A 14201-nucleotide genomic window follows, 5' to 3' on the forward strand; every position below is an offset into this window, starting at 1 on the left:
CATATTTTAAAAATCATTAGAATACATGAAAATTGGAACAAGATGCTATTTGAGAGAAGGTGCTACCCAGAGATGCCTGAAGAGTACTCTGTGCTATGACTTTCTCCTGTGAAGTGAACAAGCCTTTTTGCCCATAAAATAGATAGAAGCAATGCTTTCCAGATTCTCCTGTCCCAAGAAATTAGATTAAGATGGAAACAACAGAATATTCATTTTTTCAGTATTTTGACCATGCAAACTAAGTACTGAACAAGCATTCTTCCTCAATAGGAGTGGAACAGTTGAAAAGCTAACAGCCAGACCAATTGGCTTGTATTTTGGAAAACATCACACTGTAAGACTCAGAGTGCTTCAGGGCTGTGCCCAGTGACTCTGAAGATAACAGAGATAAAAGACAATGGTAAGAGAGAGCTTTATAAACGCAGGGATTCTCTAGAAAACTACAGGTCGGTCTAAGATTGTCTCATGGAACAGAAAGTCCCGATGCAACTGTCATCTGAATGTGAGGAAAAAGTTATTCTTCAAAAATAGTTGCACTCTTGCAAAATATATTATCCTTCAGCTTTTGACTTTTTTTTTTCCAGGTTGAAAAAGTTAGGCAGGGTTCATATCCTAAGGACTTGCATTCTTTGCGTGGTGTTTCTTTAACATTGCATTCTAACCCGAGGCTGTTCTCTCTCCCCTGTATGTCTTGGTGCTTGTGCCTGTCCTGCCCCAGGTTGGCCATCATTCCATGATGTGATCAGCGCTGACGCAATCACATTCACAGACGACTTCTCCCATGGGATGCACCGAGTGGAAACAAGCTGCTCTCAGGTGAGTGAGCCCCATGTGAAAACCCAGTATGCTGCGCCATCTGCATTACAGACACTCCCAAGGCTCCTGGTTGTGCTAAATATAGCCACTAAGGCCAAGTGACTGGCTGATCACACAAGGGACAGACAACCACAGTGAAATCTCTGTCAAGTCCTAATGATATCTCAGTCTTCAGGTGCTGAGCAAGGCCAATTCAGTGTCAGTCGTTGGCTGCCACACAGTTTGACAAAATTATTGGTAAGAAAAATCAACTTCAGTTGACTCAATTGAAGATTTCATTATGGGGCCTTACGGAATCTGATGTTTATGTAACCCTCTCCCTGTGGTTCTGTGTACTCATTATCCGGTCAAAATACCTCTCACGGGAATGAATCCAAAGACAGTCAACAAAGACCCCAGAAACAGCTTTCTTTGGGTGGGAGTGAGGAGGGAGGGCGGAGAAGGGCAGTAAGAAGAGGAAGTTAAGTGGTAGACTGTCTGAGTGCAGAGTGAAAATACGGGATAAGGCAATTCCTTCTCCACTTCTCCTCGTATATAGACGTATCCCCATGGCCAAGGATGTTCTAATTAGTTCCTTTTACTCTGCCTTCACCAAATCAGTGCTGGCTCTAAGGGAGGAAATGAGCATGTGTTGAGGAGGAGGCAGATATACTTACTTTGTCATCCTGATCAAGAGAGTTGAATATGTGGGTATTTTGTGCTTAACCTAGAGACAGAGCCAGAACCTTCTTGCACCCAGAATCAGAGCAACGGTACTTTCTATTCTATAGTAGATAGTCCTGTTCTTATCTGCCTTAAATAAGTGAAATGTCAAGTCTGAGTATTATGGTACTGAAATTCACTGGTACCACAGAGTATTTTGTTGGGGGACGTTTGATGCACAAATCAGAGGTAAAGGGGACACAATCAGGCAGCTGTAAAGCAAAGTGATCGCCACGTGGGCCTCCCTCAGCATTCTTCTGCCTGCCCTTTAACCCCCTCTATCAGGCACAGGAGTTTTAGGGAGTAGGTGGCATATTTACTACCACGTAGGGAGGGAGATTGGTTTGACCCTAACCATCTGATGAATTGGTTTTCTTTCTTTCTTTTTTTAAATAAGGCTGGCAAGTTTACTGTCTTCCAAGTATGAGAACTACTCTCTCCCTTGAAAAGCAGACTTCATATTTTATCTAAGTCACATTTTCCGTTCACTCTTGTTTCCCAGACATGTGAGTCTGAGCAACACAGTGGAACTGCCTGAGGCTGGGTCTCACCCCCTGAGATTCTAATTTAATTGGTTGGGGTGAGGCCTGGACATCAGCATTTTAAAAGCTCCCCTGGCTAATGCTCACAATAACCTTCTTAGCCTTCTTAGGTACATACTGTTATTCTCTCATTTCACAGTTGAGAAAACTGAAGCACAGGAGGGCAATTAAACTTATGTAAATTTACGTAGATTTTAGTGGCAGAACTGAGACTGAATTTGGGTCCAGAGCTCTTTACAATAAATGATAGATTAGATAGATAGATAGATAGATAGATAGATAGATAGATAGATGATAGATAGATAAGATAGATTAGATAGATAGATAGATTAGATAGATAGATAGATTAGATAGATAGATAGATAGATAGATGGATGGATAGATTAGAGAGAGATAGAGAGAGAGAGAGAGAGAGAGAGACAGAGTCACATTGAAATAAGGGGGGAAGAATCCTATGATGCCCCAGCAGTTAAATTCAATTCAGTTTTGAATCCAATTAAATTTTATTGATATTTTTATAATTGCTGCAAAAACTAATTATGATTATCTACCCAGGAATCTAAAATATTTGACAAAATAGTAACTGGGTAGGATGGTACATAGTAATTTATAACTTAGTTATATAGATAATACTTAGTAAGCCTCTTTTAAGGCTAATAGTCCTTCCTTCCTTCTTTCTTTCCTTCCTTTCTTTCTTCCTTGATTCCTTCCTTCCTTCCTTCCTTCCTTTCTTCCTTCCTTCCTTCCTTCCTTCTTTCCTTCCACCATAAAGGCTGTTATATGACTGCTACTCTCCTTTTTGTTTAGAACCCACTTTCAAATGTTGAGTCCCATGAAAACCAAACAAAAAAGGCACAGAAAAAGTGAGGCATTAGATAACTTTCTTTGAGGCCCCACTCTCTGATGGCTTTGTGACTAATTCTTCAAATTCACAGTTGAATAAACTCCTTCCTCTCTTGCGGGCCTCAGAGATAACATCAGTAGTCAAGAAAAGACCATGATGAAGGTGTCCCACAGTGACCAGACACATGCAACCCGCAGACTGTGCCCAAATTAGACAACTTTCATGGAAGAGAAGCCAAGCCGGGCGTCCCTCTCAGCCCGTAGTTAGAGGCCAAGGTGACAGCAGTGGGGTGAAGAACTAACACCGACCTGCTCCTCTTCAGCGTCTTTGCCACCAGCTTTACTTCTCGTATTTAGAAAGTGTTTGACTCTTCCTTAAATAAAAGTCCTAAGTTTAATGAGAAGAGGGAGGGGAATTTGTTCCATGAAGGCATGTGTCAAAATGCATGCTTTACGAAGACCCATGTAGAAAATACTTGAGTTCCAGCCCCCAAAATAGTATGTTTGCTGGATTCTCTCACATGTGGACCGAGCGGGGGATGGCTGCCACGCAGGTGCAGTAATAGCTTGCTAAATTCAAGCGTGCTGGGTCTCTTTCATTTCAATGTCTTTGTCTTTTTATTTGTGTGTTTCACACACACATTTATTTTTCTTTTGCTTTGCATTTTTATTTAGTTTTCTCTTTTCTATTTTTTTCATTTGTTCTTTTTATCTTGACTTGAAAAAAACAAACAAACACGATGTAATGTTTTCCATGCTCGAGTAACCACTTGTATTTTACTTCCTGGTTTTCCACTCTTACCACTATTTTTCATGACCACTTTATCATTTTTTCTCTTCCACTCTTTCAGTTTATATAGTCACTTCTCCTACTCGCAACTTCTCCATTTAAAAAAAAAAAAAAAGGTTTCCTTTTTGATGGTGATAGTGTGGAAAACTGATTTGCTTCTTCCCTTTCTAAAATTCTTGTATTTTGAATTCACATGGCTTATCCTTGCTCTGGACTGAATCGCATCAACGTGGTTTGTATTATGAAGAATCTGTTAGATGATTTTATTATCTCATAGACATTCTCAGTTGGACATGTTATGTGGATTGTTTCTTTCCTTGTGGTAACGATGCAGTAAATAAACTGAGCTTCCATGGGCAAAACCAGTAGACTCAACCTGCTTGTTTGGTAGTATGGCAATATTTCTTTTGGGCCTCTTGTTCCCTCATCCTTGTTGTAGTACTTTATATATATATATATTTAATTGTACTTTATATACATATTATATATATATATATGTGTATATATATATATATGTTGTAGTACTTTATATATATATTTAATTGTGCCATGGATCACACCCTGCAGTGAATTAGGCCTCATATTTGGGCAGGACTTGTTGGGAATCATATAACCTACCACCTCTTCACACTACGTTGTACTCTTTCCATGTGTCCAGTGACTTCTTAGGTAAGATTATTTTAGTAAAATTTTATTGAGAAAGTTAAGCTTGATTCAGTACTATCATCACTTTTCAGAGAAATATTGTAATCGGGTCCTTGTCAAAGGATTGCTGTGTATGAAACCTCGCACATGGCCCAATTTTTAAATTAATAGCACAGAAAATAAGCGAGGGTGATGGAGACCCTTCTCTGGCTTCCTAAGGATTCCTGCTGGTGGAGGAAATAAGTTACTCTGTTACATTCTGGTTTTTGTTGCAACCATTATTTGTTTTCTTTTACTATTCTACCTACTGAATTGAGGAATTATATTCCACTTCTCCCTTCCAAAGAGGATCTTTATTTTATATTTGCCCACTTTGGTGGGGACATGTATTTTCTCCCTGGCTGCAGCAATTTCCTAACCATTTTCAGTTATAAAGAGTTTTCCTTAATTGTATTTAATTTACATTTTTCAGTTAGTGGTAAAATACATTGCTTCTATTCCAGTTTCACTAACTACTACGAATAACTGTTTGACATCTTCACCCTAATCCTCCAACCCCTGTTAAGCAACATGTCAGGAGTTTAAATTCAGTGCAAAGAAGTAAGGTTTACATGGTTTAAGCTGTGGTTCGGAGAAGTAAGTCCCTCCTGGAACTACTTGGAAAAATTCTTTTTTCTGTAGATGAAAATTTGACATCTGAAGCAAATGGGAGACCAATAATTCACTTACCTTTTTGTAATAATCTTTAAGGAAACCATCAGATCCCTGAGTTTACCCAAGTTGGAGTCTACTTATGACTGCTGCCATTACTGCTTAAATCTATGGTAGAGTCTCTTAAGCTTGCTTTAGATCATTATTAATTTCTTCTAACTCAACCAAATCAACATAAAGGTAAATATCTACTGATACAAAGTATTTTTCAAAAGTTAAGCAGTTTTTGGTAAAACCCCAAACCTTATTAATCTTTTGCAGATGACAACTCATATATTGCTGGTGATTAAAGATGCCCATGTGTTACAATAGGGTTTCAGACTCACAGCCCATCTCTCTTTTTCTTGATCTTTCAGTAAAATCATAATGCTAAACTGGTGACTTCACAATCATTTCCTTGGCAAAAGATTAATATCATAAGCACAGAGGAAAAGAGCCCTACTTACACACAAGTGTCTTCAATAACGGTGGGAGAAAACAGGATACTACTGGCAAAGTAAATTGCTTTTCTTCTTAAAACTCTTTCTCCTTCCCATCCTGCCCCATGTGCCCAAGTGTAAAAGCCCTGCTTTGAAACGGCTTCATCTTATAGATCAAACACTTAAGAGAAAATGACAATAATAAAGCCCCAAACATCCTAGGAATAGCTGGGAGAAAACCCTCTCGGACAGTTGGAAATAACATCAGTGCAGAGGTATGTAACTATGTTGAATGCACTATTTGTGTTTCTTATGCACACGATGAGAATTGCAGTCAGATTCTGAGGAGTTATGTTAAATTTGATGCTCAACCCCTTTTTTGAGGGGTGGTGGTGTCCTTTCCCTTGGTTCTCTGCAGGTTCTGTAGTCATCGACTTTTCTGAGAGGGAAGCTTTGGTGATAAAGGATTCTTGTGGGAATTAAAACATTTTCTTTTGAACACGTATCTCATGCTTGTTCAGAATGAGAGCTAGAAGAGTCGTAGTTTGTATTTTACATGTAAAATATAGAAATACATAATCACTTTAAAACAACTTTCCAAATGCACACCAAAGATTCTACCCTAAAATAAATCATTAACAGCAGGTTTCTGAGATTTCTTCATCGGGCAACTAGTTTGTTTCAGTTACAACCAGGTGTGCTGAGAGATCCCAACACATTGCCAGTTGGCTGGGGCCGGGGAGGCAGAACTCGCAGGCGGCTAAAGAAACAATGCATCACTGACAACTTCCATTCATCATCCCAGCCTTCCGCCAGGGGTAGAAGCTGGAAAGAATGGGCTCCATGTGCATTCTGGGGGAGGAGCCTTTAGGGCTTATGTACTTTTAAAAGACACCGGGTAATAGTCTTCTATGCGAGACTAGAGATACCTGGGAGGAAACAGAAATGGCGCTGTGTGGTTAAGCTTCCCTCATACAAATGGCCTTGCAGCTTTGCAGGCAATGGGGGTGGACATGCATATGGTGGCACAGGGATAAATGAGCAGCTTGCTGTTTTGAAGTGTTGCTCATCCCTCAGTTATCTGAGCTTGGTGTGAATCTTCCAGAACACCTCATGGCAAGCGTGATGATGCTGTCACTGTCATTCTTACACCACTTTCTGAGGATTTCCCTACCCCATCCCCAACCCACACAGTTGTTTGCAAATGATTTTTGTTGTCTTTTCCTGACTATAATTTCTCTTCCTAGCCCCGCTCATTTTTTCTTTCGCCTAGATTAGAGACATCTAGAATCTGTGTTTTCCTTTCCAGAGTTAGCAAATGAAACTGCAGATCAATAACCAACTCAGTTCAACAGATTAAATTACTCTAATTTGGATTTTTAAAAAGTTATTTAGAAAATGAAGACCATGCAAATATTCCATATAGATGGCTTCAAATATATCCTTATTATCCTTTTATGTTGGAGTAAATAGAACTGTTTTCTAAGTACGTCCAAGAGATGATTAATAAAGGCAATATCATTTATTTTGCCCAGATAGCTGTATTCACTCATTAAAAAGAAAACAAACTATCTGAGGCTTTTACGTGAAAACTCTACCTCTCAGAGGCTGAGTGATCAAAGTGCCAGAGATGCATTTGAGATCGATAATTTTGCACACATACTGGTCACCGAGAGCGCCAGTTCCTGTGGGCCTGACCGTTTTGGCAGGCAGAAATAGGTCTTTTCCTGTGTCCATTGGGTAAGCATATGTATTTTTCACTGGTGCATCTTAGCTGCTGATGCCTGAAAATTTGGCCTCAATTGTTTATAGAAAGGAAAAGCAATCTGAGCTGTCAGCCTTGATATTACCTAAACCTGCATAGAATGTGGTAAAATAATGCAAGATTTGTTTTTTAGGCCTGTTTCATATTTTCCAGGCAATAGATCAAATCAGTTCAGGGTTCATTTTTAGTTCTTTAATAAGCTGACACAGTATGCTGGCAGTAAAATAAGAATACACTTTTAACAGGGAAGTACCATATAGCCAAATTTGCTATTTGTGCTATTTATTAATAATAACTAGAAACCCCTTAAGAATTGAATTGAACACTTTCAATAGGGAAACTGAGATTCTAGTTCTTTCCCATTGTAATGAGCACCATGCCTCATTTCTCTCTCATCATCTCCATTTGGTATCTTAGCCCCATTCCCTCGTCAGTTCCTACTCTCCTTTCCTGCAATTTGTGTTTTTTTTTTTTATACACCAAACAAGCAGTGAGAAGAATTAATAAATCCTCCATATGCCTCTTCTCTTATATTCTTCACGAAATGTTGACTCTTCCGTCTGCTCAAAATGCTCTTCCCTAGATACCCACTCCTTCCCTTCCTTCAGGTCCTTATACCAGTTATCCCAGGAAAGCCACCCCTGACCATAGTACCTAAAAGGTCAGCCTCCGACCCCAATACTTCATATCACGTTTTTTTTTCCTTCTTAGCATATATTTCCACCTACCATACTTTGCAGTTTCTTTAGTTCCTCGTGTATGTGTTGTCTGTCTCTCCCATTAGAATATAAGCTCCAGGAGGCCAGGGACTGTAGTCTGTTATCTCCAGAGTCTGTGCCTGGTATACAGCAGGTGCTCCATAAGTATATGCCAGGTGAAGGAACGGGAGTCATTCCACCAGGTTTTGGTTTCTGTTTTCAGATAGAACAGTTTGGATGGTTAGATGTGACGCACTAAGGTCTCCATGTCCTTCACCCCATCCCTGCTGAGAAAGGGTGGGCAATAGGTAAGTGTGACGTGTGCTTTCGTCGCCTGGAGCCGTCCCCAGCCGCAGAGTGGTTAGTGCAGGGCTTTATTCAGTGAGAAAGCCTTTTTGGAGACATTTTCTCTGGGCTGTATTTCTCTTAAACACCGTCGAAACCAACCTTCCCTCCTGCCTGTCTGGATTCTGTGCCTCTTCTCCTCCCCCAGCCTTTTGGATACTCAGTAGCATGGATTTGAGCTAAACCGCTTATTGCTTCTCCACGTAATAATCCAGTTCATGTGAAGGAAGAAGTCAGCATGGCACTCCACCTATTGGAAGCCAGAAGAAAACAATCGTGTGGACTAGCGCCGTTCTCCGTCGCCACACTTGCTGTTCCGGTGACCGTGACAAATCTGCTGAGCCTTGCCGTGGCTTTGCTGGGTTCCAAGAACATCCAATACTTCTCTGATGTTAAGTTTTACTGCCCATGAAAGCAAACATCACCTCCGTCATGGCCAGTTAAACAGTATCTTTTATAGTGGACTTCTGCATATCTGAAACGCACCCATCCAAAGCTAAAAGTAATGCCGGTGGGGGGAAGAGATTTTATTCTGCCATGTTTCTTACAAGGGGAGATCAAGGGTCAACTCAATTCATAAAATTACTGCAGTCATTTTTCAGCTGGCTGAGAGACTTCACAGATCAAAAAATACAGTGGCTCCTAAATGATTTCTGATACGCACAATTCTAGTGTTTTTTCTTCTCAGCATGTGGTGCAGAGCCTGCCAGAAACCATCTTTGCAGCTATTGACAGGCGGGTTAGAAATCATCCACGATGGTTTCCATCATTTCTCTACAGGCTGGTCATCCATTTAAACTGCTTAATGTGAGTTCCTCTCAAAGCCTGCTTTGTACACGCTTTTCGCTTACATCTTGCTTTTTCTCTTTCAGTGTGGTGCTCACCTCGGGCACATTTTTGATGACGGACCCCGTCCAACCGGCAAAAGATACTGCATAAATTCTGCTTCCCTAGCCTTCACACCTGCAGATAGCCACGGCGCTGATGGGGGCAGTGGGGCCGGCAGCCCAGCCCAGGCAGATAAGACGGAGCTGTAGCATCCTGGGGAACCATGGAAACAAGTGTACTTAATGCACAGCTTATTAACAAAATGCAAACTTGTCTATCTTAGATATATTTTTCCAAAAAGGATAAGGGCGGTTTTGTGCTATTGATCTATTTCTTCTTTGGCTTAAACAGAGGCCCTGGCCGTCACTGTATTTTGCTACTGACTAGATCCAGAACTGTTTATAACTTTAGCGAGCGGAGATAGCTTTGTGAAACTTCTTCACAGGCCATTTAAATATCATTTGGCATTATTTTCTTCACGCACATAGCTTCTTTTGAGATGTATCCCCACCCCCTTGCTTAAGAGGCAGAAGGTGCTTGCTCTTCAAACGGGAAAATCGAGCTCTCCTGTACAATGTAGAGACCAGAGCTCAGAAGTGCAGGACATGGAGACCTGCTAGACACATGGCCTGAGGCATTTGGGCAGATCTACCTAAGATAAGGATGGAGTGATGTCTTATGAGACTTCTTAGCTTTGTGGAAAGTTTGAGCTAAGGTCGTTTATTCTCACTAAAAGGGTGTGAAGGTCTAAAGTCTTTCCTTATGTTAAATTGTTGCCAGATCTGAGGGGGCATACTGAGTGTTGTGGCAGAGAAGTAAACATTACCTCACGGTTAGCCCTTTATTTTATATTATTTTCCATTGGAAACATTGGAATGTAAGACAACTGTAAAACGTTGAGCCCCATTTTTGTCCAAAGTTCACAAAGAAGAACACCTACCGTTGCCTTCTAGAAGTCTGTCCCTGCACACTTAAGAGCAGCTGCATCGGGAAGGGTATTGTGGCGGATTCCACTGTATTAAATACAATAAAAGATCGGGAGCAACGTACTTCATCAAGGCCACAGAAGTAAGAGAGCAGAGAGGGCCAAAGAGAGAGTCCTGGGTCCTGAAATATCCAGTACGGTGCAGAAGAACCGACAAGGCACCACAAGTGACAAACAGAACCCAGAGGGAGGAACCTTGTGCACAGGTGAACTCTGGCCAGATGATGGGGCTTAAAATAGAAAAAGCCCCAAGCTCCAGTCCCACCCTTGACACTAATCTGCTATGTGGCACGGGACAAGCCACCTAGTCCTCCATGCTTATTCTTCTTGTATAAACTGGGACTTATAATATTTGTAAAATAATTGACACTCTCAGGGCAAAATTATTATATATTGCTATACAGTTAAGATCAGTGTTATAAAATTAAACTGATCTGGTTCTAATTGCCTCAAAGACCAAAGCCCAGGCATTTGAAATGGAAAGAAACGGAGAAGAGGTTGACTTAGCTGATTGGTATGGAAACAGTTGGGCTAAGAGCCAGAAATTTTTCTTTGTAGCAATGTGGCTGGTTTTCCTCTGAGAAGCTCTGCTCAGTTGCCATAGAGCATTTAGTGTGGAGGAGTGGACGTCATGGTGCACAGGGAGCTTGTCACGGCTACGAGCAAGGGTGAGACAAGTAGATATGCTGCAGCCAGGTGTGAAGGTGCAGTTCCTGAGTGATGCGGACTGTATCTGTAGCCCTGAACGCTAATCCTGAAATGTAGCTTTTTTTAAATAGTATTTTTTGTAAATCTTTGAAAGTTTATGAAAATTGACATCTTTCCTTATAAACACTGAGACAAAAATAAGAAAGAAGGGACACTTGACAATTTTAAAGAAATAAGGAGAAATTAAAATGAAAAGTTGTGACAAATCAAAATGTCAGTGTGGTCATGTCCACATTCTTCCAGTCTCTATAAACATCCTGGTGAGGCCCTCGCATCCTAGCGACTTTATTGTCATGTATACTACAACTGCGCAATTCCAGTTAAGTTACGCTCTTCTTCCTTCAGCAACCAGGATGTTTCACCTCAGGCCCTGGGGTCACCCTGGAATTTGCAGGCTTCACTCCCCTGTAGAAATGAGTATAAAATTTAAAATAATTTAAGCCTTAGCATCCAGACCATCCTAGAAGCCTTTCCCAACCTCACAGAGGGAGCACCAACATTCCCCAGTGACCCATGTGGAGTCAGATAAAGAAGTGGGTCTCTCAGGGCATTTCCTGTCACAGTGTGAAGTCTGCCCTTTGGGGGAACACACAGCACTTCTTCTATCACTCCAGTTGCAGATGGTGGCCTGCCCCAGGGCCCACTGGACACCAGCCACAGTGTTGGGGTAGACAAGGAAGCTAAATGAGGGGCTTCTTCCCTCTCCCCAGAGACTCTGGATTCTCATTGTTCCTTCATTTTTATTGTAGGGCTTAACAGTTTCCTCAAAAAAAACTTTTTCTAATCCTTGGTTTTTGTTTCACGGAAAGTCAGTTTTTCTTCTACCACGTTTTCCAGCATCAACTTTAAGAAAAATGTAACATCCATCGGGGGGGAGGGGGGATGGTGGAAGTAGGGTATATGCATGTGGTTTAATTCCAGATTGCTTTTGAGTTTAAGTGGAATCAAATTTCAGTATATTTCTGTCTTATGTTAAGGAAATATATTACTAAAATGTCAGTGAGCAATAATGTCAGCTGTCGAGCACTAGATTTATTTTTGCAGGATATGGAGTGCAATGAACTGAGTCAATATGGCGAGGTGTATGTGATCTGTGGGAGTTATGCCATTGAGCATAGGAAATGCATGGGACTTTCCCTCTCTGCTCTCCAGCCCTTACTGTACCATGAGGAGATGCAGGTTTCTGCTGGTGTGTAAAAAGTAGATCCAGACAGCCACACAGAATGGATCTGAAGAAAGCAGCAGTATGTATTGTATTAGAGAACATTTCTATGTGTTTAAACTTTTCACTTCTTAGATGCATTTCAATTCTTAATGCAAATGACATAGTAATTGAAAGGCCTCTCCATATTGATTGAATTGAAAATGTCTTGCTTTTAATATAAAATATGATGAAAGAGGTCATCGTTTGTTCTGAAGGTCAAGTATTATTTTTGCCTTAGATAGCTTTGTAATAATTTTTCTTCAGACAGTTCAAAACTTTTGAAAATGACATGAAATTTTCATTAAAAAAACCCTTTTCCTATGTTTATTGTATACAGGAATTATGAAATAAAATTTCTTTATAAAAATGTTTTCTTGCCTGATTCCTCAAGACTCCTCTTATTCTTGGCACAGATAATGGGCCATCCATTGGAGATGGCTGTGGGCTGCTCTGCTTACCTCCTTACCCATCTGACATGCCTTTAGTTTGTGCAGGAACTTTTTATCTGATGTGGCCTTTGCAAGCTGAGGCTCTGACAGTATGGTTGAGCCCAGCTCTCCAATCCCCAGGCCCCAGGAGAGGCCTCCAGGGATTTGAAAGATTGGAGGAAAGGGAAACATTTGCAGAATTACTCAACCTTCATCTCACCTCAGCAAAATCTTCAGCAGCTTGAATATATATTTTTTATGATTAAAACATGGCCTTTGGGGAGTTTCATCATGGTAACTTTATGGATAAAAATACAGAAATGATACCATACTGAGGCCCACGCTTCTGTTAAAAAATTTGACAGGAAAACTTATTCTGTTGTCAATAATTGGTCTCTCGGAAAATACATTAGGAGTTTCCCCATTGCTCACAGGTGAATTAACCTTTAAAATTAATCTCTACAGAAGAGTTTCTGTATACACTCACGTGCCACATAATGATGTTTAGGTCAATGATGGTCTGCATATACAGTGGTGGCCCCATAAGATTATAATGGAGCTCAAAACTTCCTCTCACCTAGTGACATCGTAGCATAAAGCATTACTCATGTGTTTGTGGTGACTCTGGTGGAAAGTGTTTACAAAGTCTACAGCAGTGGACGGCAGTGCCCTCGGCCTTCACATTCACTCCCCACTCACTCACTGACTCACCCAGAGCAACTTCCAGTCCTGCGAGATCCATTCATGGTAAGTGCCCTATACAAGTGCACCGTATTTTTATCTGTTATACCATATTTATACTATCCCTTTTCTATGTTTAGATAGACAGGTACTTATTGTGTTACAATTGTCTACAGTATTCAGTACAGTAACATGCTATACGGACTTGTAGCCTAGCAGCAATAGGCTGTACCATGCAGTCTAGGTGTGTAGTAGGCGATACCATCTAGGGATGTGTAAGTGTATGCTGTGATGGTCACACAATGACAAAATTGCCTGATGACACATTTCTCAGCAAGTATTCCCATTGGTAAGTGATGCATGACTGTAGTATGATTTATTGTTGAAAGTTTTTAATTTTTTTGGTTCATTCTGTTGACTTGTTTCTTTTGGGAAGGAGAAGTGAGATGATGAGGACATTTGTTTTTCATCCAATTCTTGAAGTCAGATTCCTGGGACGGTAAAATTCAGAGGCCCACAATTTCATGTAGTGTACCTTACAACAGTGCTTCTCAACATGTGGTCCCCAGACTGCAGCACCAGCATCACCTGAGAACTTGCTGCTAGTACACATTTTCAGGCCCTCTCTCAGACTTACTGCATCAGAAATCCTGGGGTGGAGCCTTCGCAATTTGTGTTTCAGCAAGCCCTCCATGTGATTCTGGTTCTTGTTCAAGTTTGAGAACCACGGCGTTGGAACTTTCTGGGAGAAAACCTCAATTAGCATTAATTTTAAAAGAATTTCTATCTGACCCCCCAAATGACTTCTTTTGTCATCACTGGTTGTCTTTCTATAGAGATGGGTCAAACAGTTTTCCCAAAGCTTTGTGTCTTTCAGCCATACTTGTCCTTCACTGCCCTTTTGTCTTGCTCTGGAGGACTAGCTGAGCCTCATCAACCAGAACCACCTTAACTCCTGTTTGCATTTCTGAGTTGACCTTGGGCTGCGCGTTGATGTTCAGCACTGTCCCTCGGGGACACACACAGCACTTCTCATGTCACTTCAGTTACGTATGGTGGCCTGCTCTGGGGTCTGTTGGACATGAGCCATA

At 40.9% G+C, this 14201-nt stretch overlaps 1 protein-coding gene across 1 annotated transcript in view; it reads left to right on the top strand.

The window, feature by feature from the left end:
• MSRB3 (methionine sulfoxide reductase B3) overlaps window positions 1-12372 on the top strand; it is a 149715-nt gene extending 137343 nt beyond the window's left edge. The window contains exons 5-6 of the mRNA XM_081059481.1: window positions 719-816; window positions 9149-12372. Coding sequence (XP_080915607.1) covers window positions 719-816; window positions 9149-9313 — 263 coding nt within the window. The 3' untranslated portion in view covers window positions 9314-12372. The remainder of the gene's footprint in view (window positions 1-718; window positions 817-9148) is intronic.
• Window positions 12373-14201: the final 1829 nt, after the last annotated feature.

The sequence above is a fragment of the Rhinolophus hipposideros genome (assembly GCF_964194185.1).
Source record: "Rhinolophus hipposideros genome assembly, chromosome: 9".
NCBI classification, from domain to species: Eukaryota; Metazoa; Chordata; class Mammalia; order Chiroptera; family Rhinolophidae; genus Rhinolophus; species Rhinolophus hipposideros.